The 14,376-nt window shown below is 44.6% G+C and overlaps 1 protein-coding gene across 1 annotated transcript in view; it reads left to right on the top strand.

Annotated features, from left to right (window-relative positions):
- The window catches only part of eme1 (essential meiotic structure-specific endonuclease 1), an 81,429-nt gene that overhangs the window by 37,818 nt on the left and 29,235 nt on the right, over nt 1-14,376 (top strand). The window contains exon 9 of the mRNA XM_079493495.1: nt 7,152-7,292. Within this exon, the coding sequence (XP_079349621.1) occupies nt 7,152-7,292 (141 nt within the window). The remainder of the gene's footprint in view (nt 1-7,151; nt 7,293-14,376) is intronic.

Genomic DNA, 14,376 nt, shown 5'->3' with positions numbered 1-14,376 from the left:
TCCTTGTGTCCATTGCGTTTAATTGTCTAGTCAAAGAAGTTATTTGGTTTGTGCCAGGCGGTGTGCGGCGTGCGCGATTCCATTTGCTCATTCAGTTTCATCACCCCATAGTGCAGCAAATGGGGTTTAATCCGTTTAACCTAACTTTCCTTTTCGCTTGATACCGTTTCGTAGAGACGGCCTACACGCACGATCTATATACCAAATGAAAGCCCTAATTTCGTAGTTTACATAGTAGTGGTAGTTGGGGGGGGGGGGGGGGGGGGGGGTGCAGCACAAGTGAGACTTCAAGGCAGCAACACTTCACTCTTCCATGGGCTATATACCGTAAGGCTATGAAGCAATATAGAACTGGGCATAACGGGCAACGGATAACTTACTTACTTATCCCCATTACGCCGGCTGGCGCATAGGGCAGCAACAAAGTTCCTCCACTTGCATCTGTCTTTGGCCATCTTCTCTATGGTCCCCCAGCTCTGATGTTGTTGCTGGAGCTCCTTCTCGACCGTCCTACGCCATGTCGTTTTGGGCCTGCCTTTCTTTCTCTTTCCCTCTGGGGTCCAGTGTAGTGCGACTCTTGGTATAGCGTTGATGTCCATTCTGAGCACATGTCCAATCCAGGTCCACCTGTGTTTATTGACTATACTGTGCATGTTGTCTTGTTGGGTGATGTTGAGGAGGTTTTTGTTTGAGATGGTCTTGGGCCAGAATATGTGTAAGATCTTTCGCAGGCATGACGTGTGGAAAGTGGATAGTTTATGGATGTCGTTTTCTGTTGTTTTCCAGCATTCTGCACCGTACAGTAGTGTTGAGAGTACACAGCTTTGGTAAATCCGGAGTTTTGTTTTTGTGCTCATGCTGTATTGTTTTGATTTCCAGATTTGCTTAAGTCTTATGAAGGTTGTGTATGCTTTGTTGATCCGGTTTTGAATGTCCTTACTAGCTCCCCCATCATGGTGAATGATGCTTCCAAGGTATGTGAAGTGATTTGTATTCTCCAAAACTTGCTCCTCTATTGTTATATGTGTTGGTGTACTGGTGTTGATGGGCATGATTTTGGTTTTATTGTTGTTAACGATCAGTCCGACTTGTTGGCCATAGTGTTGTAGTCTGTCTGTTTTTTCCTGAAGATGTGTGTGTGTATGTGACATAAGGGCAAGGTCGTCCGCAAAGTCAAGGTCTTCAATGGTGGAATGTAGGGTCCATCGTATCCCTCTTGCCTTGTCCTCTGTGGCTCTCCTCATGTCCTCTATTGCAAGATTGAAAAGTAATGCTGACATCACACATCCTTGGCGGACTCCGGATTGTACATCAAAGCTGGTGATGCTTGTTCCCACAGTGCAAGAAAAGCCAGTATAGAACTGTTGGATGATTTTAACTATGTGGGAGGGGATTCCATAGCTTCTCATGATCTTCCAGAGACTATCGCGATGGATGCTGTCAAAAGCCTTCTGAAAGTCAATGAAGTTTATGTATAGCTGTCGTTGCCATTCACTGCACTGCTCAATGATGTTCCTGAGAGTGAATATCTGGTCAACGCATCCCTTTCCTCTCCTAAAACCGGCTTGTTCATCGCGAAGTACTTTGTCAACTGCTGGTGTAATACGGTGTATGATGATTTTACAGAATATTTTGCTGGGAACAGAAAGAAGTGTGATGCCCCTCCAGTTGTTACAGTCGGATAGTGTGCCTTTCTTTGGAACCTTAACGATCACTCCTTTTGTCCAGTCCGATGGTATCTTCCCTTCCACCCAGATGTTGGTGTATAGTGGGAGTAGGATGTTTGCGGCTAGCTCTGGATCGACTTTAAAGAGTTCTGCGTTTAGGTTATCAGCACCTGGGGATTTTCCGTTTTTGAGTGATTTAATGGCCTCGATTATTTCTACTTTTGTTGGTGGGTTGATGTTAATGTCCAGATCTTCTACAGCTTCTTGTGTTTCTATTGGGTGTAGAGGGGGATCTCTGTTGAGAATCTCTCTGAAGTGTTCTGTCCAGCGATCTTCTTGTTATTTTTCTGTGGTGAGTAATTGTCCTTGTTTGCTTCTGATATGTTGGATGTTTCTGAATTTTCTTCCACATATCAGGTTAGTGATTTTGTATATTGTTCCTTGTTGGTTATGGGATGCTGCTTCTTCAGCTGCACTTGCCAGCTCCTCTAGGTAGGCTCTCTTGTCCCTCCTACGGATAAGGGATCTCTTAAAGGCAATGGCACGTGGACCGGTGATTGGTTTAATTATTGTAACGTCCAAACCACACCTATGCATAATATAACGGGTAATGGAGGTGTTTCAGGGATTTAGACAGGTAACCAAAATACCAACTTTAGTGGGGGAACACCCCTTCCCCACTGCTAAATCCTCAAATTGTGTATTTAGAAAGCTTGAACGAAAATGGAGCCCTTGATGCTTGTAAATAAATAGTCTCTAATGTCTAATGTTCTAAGTAAGTAAGTAAGTACGTAAGTAAGCGTGTGTGTGTGTGTGCGTGTGTGCATGTGTGCGTGCGTGCGTGCGTGCGTGCATGCGTGTGCATGTGTGTTTGTCTTACCTGATAAAATGGCTGATGATTGCAAATCTACTTCTGCATATCTATATCTGACCATAAGGGTGGAAATACAGCCCTTTAGCTCTTCAGCAGTTGATGCCATGTTTCTGAAGCCCTCTGAAGAAACATGTGGAAACACAGACTCCAAGGCTCCAATAGGCCTACCATCTGATCTGCTGATTATGAGTTCTAAATGTGTATCATAAGTCAAAGAGTGCAGAGGAATATGCAGGATGTGTCAGTTATGTTCCTTTATTGTGTGCAACCTAGCCACAGGCTAGCTTTTAATTGGCTTTCCCAGGACATGTAACATCAGCCAGCATACGCAGCAAGCAGGAAAGGAAAATCAGTTCAGAAATTTACAACAAAGGAGATTTTCTATTTTGAGGAAAATATTTTTATATCGTTGTTTTTAGAGGTTCAAGTAGCGATGCTGTGTGTACTACCAAGTAGTTGTTTAGGGAAAGAAAAGGTAGCTAAAAATAAATAAATAAATTATGACACATCTTGTGCCAGGAGGTGCACACTTAACGTGGGGTCCAATAACATATTTTTATTGCATTATTATTGAATTTGTAATGTCCTGCACCCATTTATACTGTATAAACTATCTGTGGAAACATCAACCCTCCAGGCAAGCAGAAACATTCTCTTCCCCCCACAGCACCAAAACAAAACCAAATAAGCACTTAATGGTTTTCTTTTAATTGTTAATCTGTGTACATATAAAATGTATATTCCCTATAGTGAATCATTTAATTACACCAGCATTGCTCAAATCTTATTTATTGATATTATAAAAAAGTGCTATTGTCCTTTTGCAGCTCTCGGGCTGCGACGGACGGTGTAAGCGAGTAATACACAGCTGTTATGGGCAGGCAAAGAGCTCGGGAGAGCGGACTGCACAGGCGCCTCTCCCAGCTGGCTTCTGCGGGTGCTGACTTTTCACATGCTGGATACTACTTGAAATGGAGAGGAAATTATGTCTGTGTGGAGGTATCGAATATAAAAGTTTCAAACTGCTATACTACAGTTGTGGATAAACAACTAAACAAAATACATAAACAATCTATCCCAGTAACGTGGAACAGGGACTGGTTGTGGTACTTCTGCGTCTCCAAGGGCCTGCATCTCTGAGGGCACCTGGGAGCAGACAAGCTCTGTTGTTGGAGCTAATAAACAGTATGGTGTGGAGGTGAGCACAATGAAGAAGCTGGTGGCTATGATGGCTAACCCTTCCCATCCCATCCCCTCCAGAAGGAAATTATTCGTAGAGCGACCGAGTACCATGAGGTGAACACAGATTCATCCTTCCAACACGGAAGGCCGACGGACTGGTCTTTGTGCTGGCCCAAAAGCTGTACAATGTACCGTACGTTAATATACTCAATCCACCACCAGGTGTCTCGCCCCGTCTGTGGTCGTTGTCGAATTACCATTAAGAACTTCATATTTTCTGCCATGTAATGTGACAGAATTTAAGAGATGGAGGTGTGGCCAATTTCATTCTGCAATTATGAACACGGTAAGGTGCGCTCTCCGACATGGTGGAGACACCGTTGCGTGCGCAAATGGCCCTGAATTAGTCATGGGTGTGTTTAGGGCGTCACCTCCAGCATGGCGGGTGCCATTCCCTTTAACAGTCAGCTGATCCCCGGTACGATATGCGTAAATTAAGCTTTGCTTAATAGCGTGTGAGTGGTATAGCCACTTTAGACTAGGGGGTAGAGGCCAGGGGTCTCCACAGCCAAATCCCTAAGTCTCTCTTTTTTCATTTTTTTCCCCCACACACAATCGTGTACAAATGATGACAATATATACTCATGTTGCTCCATTTTATGTCTGCACGCAGGCACCAGACATGATGACATGACTTTGTCACATTTGTGTTAACCACAACATTATTCCTAATTGCACTGCTGTCTCCTTTGTGCCTCAAAAGAGCAGATCTACAAGCTGTCACAGCCATGATGTGCATAGCTTGTAGGCCTATGTCTATTTTTTGTGGTTAAGTAACTTGCAGTGTTGGAAAGTCATGACTCCATGCGTAATGTCCATGCAATGGTAGCCTAATGTTGCCGTCTGACCCGAATCTACGATTTAGCTTGTTGTCGTTTGACTGGATGACAATAGAACTTCCTAAGGAATATGGAGAATTTTACATTTGAAAAAACGGTTGACAAATCACCGAATTATGGTTTAAAATCTCAACTTTTTTTATGAAAGACAAAACGGGATGTGAAGAGCTCACCATCCCGACAAGGAGGAAATATATTGCACGTATATGCACTGTTGCACACACGCTCTTTATTTGTTTATATGGAAAAACAGCTGTAAAATAAAGTTTATTTTATTTTATTTCATGAAGGAATGAGTTGAAATGCCACCTACCTACCGTGCGCCATGCGTAATGCTGCTGCCCCGATGTTATGGTCTTCGCTTGATAATAGCAGATTAACATATAGACACTCCCCCAATGCTAAAATATGCAGGAAAGTGGTATGCCATATGTGTGTACGTTCAGCACGACTTGCTTAATGTGAAAGGGCGCATAACGAGGTCACGGTTTGAGCTAATTCAACAATACCACCTGTTTTTCCACGTTCTTCTACGATTGTTATTGTGGGGAACCCCTTTTGGTGTTTCTAGCATTATGTTATACTTTGGCTGTTGAAAAATAGCAGATCTACAAGCTCATAGCGCGGCACCGAGTGCCGCGCTACGAGCTTGTAGGTCTGCTATTTTTGAAAAAAATTGTGAAAAAATCACGAAAGAAATGTTGAAAAAATATTGAAAAAAGGTTGAAAAAAATTGTCTATTTTATCTCATTCAGGGCGGGAACCCCTTTTGGTGTTTCTAGCATTATGTTATACTTTAGCTGTTGAAAAATAGCAGATCTACAAGCTCATAGCGCGGCACCGAGTGCCGCTAAATGATAACACTTCTATGATTTGATGCAGAAGAATGGATGTGTCAAGTTATGGGATTTCATTGTGCACAACCTACTGTAGCCACAGGCTAGTTTTTAATTGGCTTTCCCTGGATATGTCAACATCAGTCTGCATATGCAGCAAGCAGGAAAGAAAAATCTGTTGGAAAAAAGTAACATAGATTTAATATTCAACTTTAATAAAAAAGAAAAAGATGTGCATCTTCGTGTTTATTGATTATGGGCCAAAATGCTATATTTCTGAACCCTTTGAAAGAAATACATAGAAACACTGACAAGGCATTTGATCTCATGATTCTGACTTATATGAGTATTCTGTATTATGTGTTGACGTGGGTGCAGATGAATACATGCAGGATGTATCATATTGTACATTCTCATAAGTTATTGTGCTCAACATATAGCCACATCTAGCTTTTAATTGGCTTTCTTAGGACATGCACACATCAACCTGCAAATGCAGCAAGCAAAATCAGATGAATCAGGTGGGCTTGAATAATGTAACCTCAAAAACAATGTATCAAGCATAGGATAGGATTCATTCTTATATAATGAAAGAGTTTGGTCACAAGGAAACTCTTTCATTATATAAGATCCTCGTGAATAGCCTTTCTCCAAAATCCTCGCGAATCGCCTTTCTCTAAAATCCTCGCGAATCGCCTTTCTCCAAAATCCTCGCGAATCGCCTTTCTCCAAAATCCTTGCGAATCGCCTTTCTCCAAAATCCTCGCGAATCGCCTTTCTTTAAAATCCTCGCGAATCGCCTTTCTCCAAAATCCTCGCGAATCGCCTTTCTCCAAAATCCTCGCAAAACGCCTTTCTCCAAAATCCTCGCGAATCGCCTTTCTCTAAAATCCTCGCGAATCGCCTTTCTCCAAAATCCTGGCCAATCGCCTTTCTCTAAAATCCTGGCCAATCGCCTTTCTCTAAAATCCTGGCCAATCGCCTTTCTCTAAAATCCTGGCCAATCGCTTTTCTCTAAAATCCCCGCCAATCGCCTTTCATTCATTGAAAGCAACACAGCTAACTACAGGTCCAACTACAGGTCCAGAGGCGACCAGGCTTTTTCAGTGGCCGGCCCCAAACTCTGGAACTGTCTGCCCCTACATATTAAGTCTGCCCGCTCCTTAGAGGCCTTTAAGTCTTTACTTAAAACCCATCTCTTCTCCCTGGCTTTGAATGATGTTTGACCTAATTAACCTGTGTAATATTTGTGTTGTTTTGATGTTGTTTTACTATGCTGTTTGTGTTGATTGTATGCTTGTTCCATGATTGTGTCCAGCACTTTAGTTGACCTTTCTGGTCTTTGTAAATGTGCTCTAGAAATAAAGTTTGATTTGATTTGATTTAACCATGTGTACAGCCCCCCCCCCCCCCCCCCTATATCCTAAATTACAAAAACTTGGCATTCAATTAAAATCTGTATCCTAACGGCCAAGCTACACCAGACTTTTCTCGCGCGTTTACCCTAAACGCGCGAGAAAAGTTTTTTAAAATAGGACTGGACCTAAATTAAACGCACGCACGGGGGCAGTTAAGCTTGGCAGTTAAGTGGTGTTGTCCTCACAGCTATTGTAATTCAAACGTGTGTGTGTGTGTGCGTGCGTGCGTGTGCATGCGCGTGTGCGTGCGTGCGTGTGTGTGTGCGCGTGCACAGACCCTGGGTAAGGTGTATGCAGTACTGTCAGACTCCCAGCAGAGGGCGATCTACGACGAACAGGGAACCATAGAAGAAGACTCTGAATCCATCGACTCAGAACGAGACTGGAGCAAATTCTGGAGAGTCCTGTTCCCCCAGGTACGCGCGTACACACACACACACACACACACACACACACGGACAGGACAACGTTTTTGCATAGATCTGTTTGGCGTAGATCAGCATAATTTGTGCCATTGAATCATTAATGTAATTTTTCTCATGCCATGTGAAAGCAGGGAATCATAGCTTCAAATTGACATATTGGTTGTTCAGTTTGACCAACCAGATATGGCTTATAGTGTAATGTCTTGCAGAGAAACAGCGAGTTCAGAAAACAGGCTTGAAAGGTTCACTTCTGTGGACTCTAACATCACACCTAGCTACATGTTTAAACATTTATTTCATATTTACATGTCTTCTGGGGACTCAAACATTACACCTAGCTACATGTTTAAGCATTTATTTTATATTTATATGTCTTCTGTGGACTCTAACATTACACCTAGCTTAGATTACTGTAGCCTACCCCTGAATTGGTAATTGGAATTGAGGTGAGACTCCTCTTAACTCTACTCAATGTTATGCAATTCCTCTTATCAGACGTAATCTAAGTTGGAACAGACACAGACACTCTACTGCAGTCTACTTGTGCAGGTGTTTCAAATGTAAAGTGCTGAAGTACAATAGCATAAAGACAAGTACACTGATGTTGCAGTGAATCAACTCGAGCACAGTGCGCCTCTAGCTAGTGCGCCTCTGCATTGATGTATATCAGCATCTGCCACCACAACCACGTCCTCTTTTAACGGCAAGACTTTCCCATGCCCATGTAATAAATAAACAAACAAATAAACAATTAAATAATAGTGTTTATCTATACAGGACCTTTTCCCATAACACTTAACATAAACAAAATAAAAATACACAAGAATCTAGTGAAGATAAGTTACATTTTAAATGAGGTCATGACTCTGAGGTCTATATTAGTTGGTTTAGGGAGTCATTTAAAAGTGTATACCGAGTTTGCTAGCCTGAGGCCATACGACCCTGGCAGAGACAATTAATAAGCGATATTTGTCTCTGAGGAATTGATGTAATGGATGTAGGTAACACTCCTTATTGACATATGCAATTACTAACACCAACTTATCTCTTTCTGTGACAGACAGAGATCGATAAGAGAAAACACACACACACACACACACACACACACACACACACACACACACACACACACACACACACACACACACACACACACACACACACACACACACACACACACACACACACACAGGAATAAGTATCGCATTTTAAAAGCCACCTAAATTGTGAGTGGAAGTGGAACATGTTTCTTTCATTGTCTGTCAGCATGTCACACTATGTGCGTAAATCTCCAGATCCCGACTCTCGACTTTTCTCTCCATATAATTTAAAAATGATAGACACTTTACCATTGCTCTGGCGATTTGGCAAGTCCTGCACAGAAAATAATAGCTATAGAAGTGTCCACAACCAGTTGTGAGATTGTAGAGTGGCTATATTTTCGAGCTGTATAATAAATGTCACGTTATAATGTAGGCTAATACAAGTTCACGCGCACATTGTCAGCATGTAGGCACGTCACATGCAGTCAATGGTGCGCCCTTAATTACCTAAACATGAGAGAGATGTGCCATATATGCGCGCCGCACGCACGATGCGATTCCATTCACACCTCTCTCGTCGCATGACCATGACCATGAAATGGAGAGCAAAATACAGCACGATATAGTTTCACATGCGGCTATGGACACACCACGCATAGACTTGTGGTGTAGGCTACTGCGCAATGGCATTTGGCCTGGGTCCTTATTGGTAGGTTAATATCCACAGTTTATCTGTAGCGGTCCGCAATTAGTTCGTTATTTCTAACTAATTGCGCGTTTTTCATCGCTAGAAATGCCAAAACGCGACGATGCGCGTCTTTCATCGCTAGAAATGCCAAAACGTGACGATGCACGTTTTTCATCGCTAGAAATGCCAAAACGCGACGGTGCGCGTTTTTCCTCGCTAGAAATGGTCAAAACGCCACGATGCGCTTTTTTCATCGCTAGAAAGGTCAAAACGCCACGATGCGCTTTTTTCATCGCTAGAAAGGTCAAAACGCTAGAAAGGTCAAAAATCTCTAGAAAGGTCAAAAGGTCAAAAGGTCAAAGTTCAAAACGCTAGAAAGGTCAAAAATCGCTAGAAAGGTCAAAACGCCACGATGCGCTTTTTTCAACGCTAGAAAGGTCAAAACGCCACGATGCGCTTTTTTCATCGCTAGAAAGGTCAAAACGCTAGAAAGGTCAAAAATCTCTAGAAAGGTCAAAAGGTCAAAATGTCAAAGGTCAAAACGCTAGAAAGGTCAAAAATCGCTAGAAAGGTCAAAACGCCACGATGCGCTTTTTTCATCGCTAGAAAGGTCAAAACGCCACGATGCGCTTTCTTCATCGCTAGAAAGGTCAAAACGCTAGAAAGGTCAAAAATCTCTAGAAAGGTCAAAACGCTAGAAAGGTCAAATCGCTAGAAAGGTCAAAACGCCATGATGCGCTTTTTTCATCGCTAGAAAGGTCAAAACGCCACGATGCGCTTTTTTCATCGCTAGAAAGGTCAAAACGCCACGATGCGCTTTTTTTATTTCTAGAAAGGTCAAAACGCCACGATGCGCCTTTTTCATCGCTAGAAAGGTCAAAACGCCACGATGCGCTTAAAAACATGACTTGTACACCCAATGAAAATATAAACTTCACGGAATATATACCACTTCGAATTATAACAATCGGTTGAAGATTATCTGAATATAGCACGAGTAAAATCTCAACTTCAAAAAAAAATCTTCACTTATTTATCCGTTTCCAAAAACCTCCGTTTGAGTGGCCGAAAACGCCGTTTGCGTGTGGCTGAAAGGCCCTAACGCACAAAGAAATGTGCGTTTTGCAAAATATCCATATACGTGTAGCCTGGGCCACCCAGTCAGATTCAGTGAACCAGGAGTGGGGTTGAGTTGGACTTGGGTTACAGACTTGGCAATTCAAGTGAGAGGACTGTGTGTGTGTGTGCGTGTGTGTGTGTGTGTGTGTGTGTGTGTGTGTGTGTGTGTGTGTGTGTGTGTGTGTGTGTGTGCGTGCGTGTGTGCCGTGGCGTGCTTGGGGAGGCTTGAGTGTAAATAAAGTGAAAGTGAAAGAAAAAAAAAACAGTGCTTATGCCGGACAGACAACAATTATAATATTCTAATGCACTCACTGTGGTGGAGCTGAGCTTAAATGACTACATTGTTAGGGGGGTTAACTGTGGATTACTGACAATTAATTGAATGAATGGACATAGAGGTCATGAGGTTATGTTGATGGAGACCATTGAAAAATGTTAGCCCTAAACCAAAGTAGGTTTGAATTAACCCTGGGCTGAAAATGCGAAACTGTAGTGTATGAGTAAAGATATAGATTCCATGTATCTTCTATTTTCCATATTGATGGATTTATAATTAAGATAAAACCATTTAGTTGCATAAAAAATGCAGAAGGGACAATTAATGTTTCACCAAGGATAGAAAAGGACTGTATGATACTGAATTACTGAGCTACACAGGGCTATAACTATAAAAAAATACTTCTGAGAAAGTACTCAAAGAGTACACTTTAACAGGATTACTTTAAGCAGGAAATACTCTTTTAGAAAAATACCTTGTACCCAATTAAAAGATGAAACCACCAGGAAGAAGGATTGTCCAGTCAGCAGTATATGATTAATGTCTATTCATTTTCAGATCAGAGAGACAGGACAGATCCACACACAGCCAAATTACAAAAAACTCTCACCCTGTGCGACAAACTGCACAGGGTTCTCTCTCTGACGAACAATTCATTTCAAAGGCATTAATACTGTAGAAGACAATTGTTGATACACATTTCATTGGCGGACTACTCAGTTAATTTCCACTATGCCACGCTGGCACTGCTCATTGGACCAGCACATGGCTGATGAGACTGATATTGGGACAGCTCCCTTAATTCCGTCATGGAAGGCATAGACCGGGAAAGCACTGAGGCTGGCGTTGCTATGGCAATCTGAAGATAACAATTCTTCCCGGCTAGCTGTGAACTCTTTACAGAGAGAAATGCTCCCTGAGCAGCTATCTCTTTTCTCACTAGGCATCAAGGTCAAATACATGCAGTGTTTATCCAAATAGACCTCTCAATATGCCAGCTAACTTTTGTGGCTACAGGCAGACAGTAAATCTTAACTTGGCGTCAGGCAACCCATAATATAATATGATATAATAATATAACGGATAATATAGGTCTGAGATGATTAGGCCTGTGGAGGGTGACATGACATAATAGGATAAGGAGAACACCCCAGAGTAAACAGGCAGTAGGCTGATGATAAAACCGATGGTCAAAGGGCAAGATGAACACGGTCTGGGCCAAAAGGAAACATATTGACACCAGTCCACAAAATACCAAAGTAGCAGATCTACCAGATCCATCACATATAAACCAATTATGCTCTTTTATTTTGAAATCACTGCCGATTTCATTCTCCATCGTCCAGACCGTTGTTCAGAGTTATACCAAGATTCTTTGTTGTGCTCTGTTTTGTATTTTCCTTGTTGCTGCACTACTCTTGTTCTGTGAGCTGTTGCTGTGTTTTAGCCTCGGACCAGGCAGAGTGTTAAGGTTTTGGTTTGAAGGCCTCTTAGGTCGAAGGTGGGAGTCTGACAAAGTCTGGTCTGTATTGACTAGTTAAGGGTTTGAACCAAGTTGAGTTACGTTTGTATGTTTATTTTCTGACAAAGAGATCTTGGCTGGGTGTAGCCTTATAAAGAAGGGAGAATGACGTAACGGTAGTTCGACGTTACGTCATCCTTAACAGTATCTCCCCCTCGACGGACGTGTCCGCGCGTCTTCATGGGGGTTCATGGGGGTTTCGACGTTACGTCATCCTTCATGGGGGTTTCGACGTTACGTCATCCTTAACAGTACCTCCCCCTCGACGGACGTGTCCGCGCGTCATCATGGGGGTAGTGGACTGGGTCTTGTCAAATTCTCTGATGAAGTGAGGAGGAATCGCAGTACAGGGGATCCAAAGGGGCTTAGCGGGATTCCCGTCCAGCAATTCAACCAGGTACTGCAGGTCGCGGTTCCTCCGGCGGACGGCCAGTAGCCTTCGTATCCCGTGAGTGTCCAACCTCCATGTGTGAGCATCGGGGTCAATAGGTGGGGAAATGGGCGGGGGAGAAATGTTGGGCGTCAGGGGGAGGAAGGTACGAGTAGCAGCCGTTGATGGGGAAAGTGGTAAGGAGGGGTCCGTGACAGTCGCAGGGCATGGATCCATGAGGGAGGTGGGGGGTTCAGGATCCGTGTCGGCGGTAGAGATGGGAGTGGAGTCGCCCGCTGCCTGGGGCTCCGAGGGGAGACCGGTAGGAGTGTCGTAGTCTCGGTGTGGGGGTAGGTCGACGGGCTCCGGGTGTGGGGCCACAGAGGAGTCCGACGATGGTGGCGAAAAGGCAGAACTGAGGCAGGTGGCATGGCAAGCAGGGTTCCAGGAAGATATTCTGGAGCCCTGCCCTGTGTACTGAAGCGATGGCTGGTGGAGGTTAAGCCACGGGAGACCTAGGGTTAACGGCAAGGGGCAGTCCTTCTCAGGAACCAAAAATCGAAGGTACTCACGGTGGTTACCGGAGAGGATCACCTCCACCGGAAGCGTCTCGCGATGGCAGAGCAAGAACGTGCCGTTTGCGCATAAAAATCGGCAAACAGTCGGGAGGGTTCTAGTCGGTACCCCAAGTATATCAACAGCCGATTGAGGGAGGAAATTGCCGTGAGCACCGCAGTCAAAAAGGAGCGGGACAGTGGTGTGCTGATTCTCCCAACAGACGGACGCTTCGAGAGGGGTGTGGACCAAAGTAGACACACCAGCCGTTGTCGTTTCTTCGACAAGGAGGAAAGCAAGTTTGGCAGTGGGACTCTGAGTCATCGTATTCTTCTGTAGGAGGTGGCAAGATCCTACCAGGTGGTCTTTGGAGTCGCAGTAGAGGCATGTCCCAGCTTTGAGACGACGCCCCTTCTCTTCAGGGGAGAGGGGAGCGCGAGCACCAGATCGGAAGCTCGGCCCGGGGGGAAGAGAAGAAGCAGACGAAGGCTGGGAAGAGGGGGGGGGCAAAAGCCACTCCGCGGTGGATTGAGGGGGAGCATAATGGGTGGGGAGCATAGTGGGTGAGGGAGCATAATGGGTGGGGAGCATAGTGGGTGAGGGAGCATAATGGGTGGGGAGCATAGTGGGTGAGGGAGAGAACCGAGAGGCCAGGCTACGTGAATCAGCATGTGCCGCACGGCGTCGATTATCATAGTCGGAGGCCGCGTTAATCAAGGTGTCTAGGCGGGTGAACCGAGATTGGAGGACAACAAACTCCCTAATGGGCTTATCGAGGCCGCTGGTGAAGCAACTGATCAAAGTGCTCTCAGCGTGGTCGGCTGCTGCATTGACCAGGCGGAATTCAATCGCGAATTCAGAAACGGTCCGGTTCCCTTGCTCCAAGTAGAGACCCCGTGTCCCTTCGGCATCAGCAGAACTGAGCTGCGGGTCGAAAGTCTTCTGGAGGTTGGCAGACAGGTCCCAGTAAGAGATCGCCGGCGTTTTATCGAGGAGAGTAAAAGCCAGCTCCTCCGCTCTGTCGGAAAGACCTGAGACAAAGTAGCCAATGCGTTCCTCGTTGGTAGGCTCACCGTCGCCAGAGGCGAAAAACAGCTTCAACATGTTAATGTATCGGCCACAGGCCCCGGAAGTGCCATTAAAAAGCGGTTTAGGAAAAGACGGGGGCCGGAAACGCTGGAGTGGAGGTGCGGCACGATTCTCAACGTTCATGTCGACCAAACAGCAGGGGTCGTCCTCAAGAGATATATCCAGGAGGCCTTCTCCAGTGGACCCCTGGGCAGCTTCGGCTTGGAGGGAGAGAGGGAGGGTGGGTTGGTGGTTGGTGGGGGAGGGGGCATCTTGCCTGAGGGTTCGATTCCGAAGGTGTCTGTTCTTAAGGGAACGGTGCCTAAGGGGCCGATTGCCAGCAAGAAAGTTAGTCAAGAGAACTTCTTGTCTCTGCTGGCTAGAAGCAATTTGTTGCTGGCTAGCAGCAAGTTGTATCACTAGTTGTGTGAAA

This window comes from Electrona antarctica (assembly GCF_951216825.1).
Source record: "Electrona antarctica genome assembly, chromosome: 22".
NCBI classification, from domain to species: Eukaryota; Metazoa; Chordata; class Actinopteri; order Myctophiformes; family Myctophidae; genus Electrona; species Electrona antarctica.
Note: the sequence above shows the minus strand (reverse complement) of the source record. Positions and strands in the feature narration are given on the sequence as shown.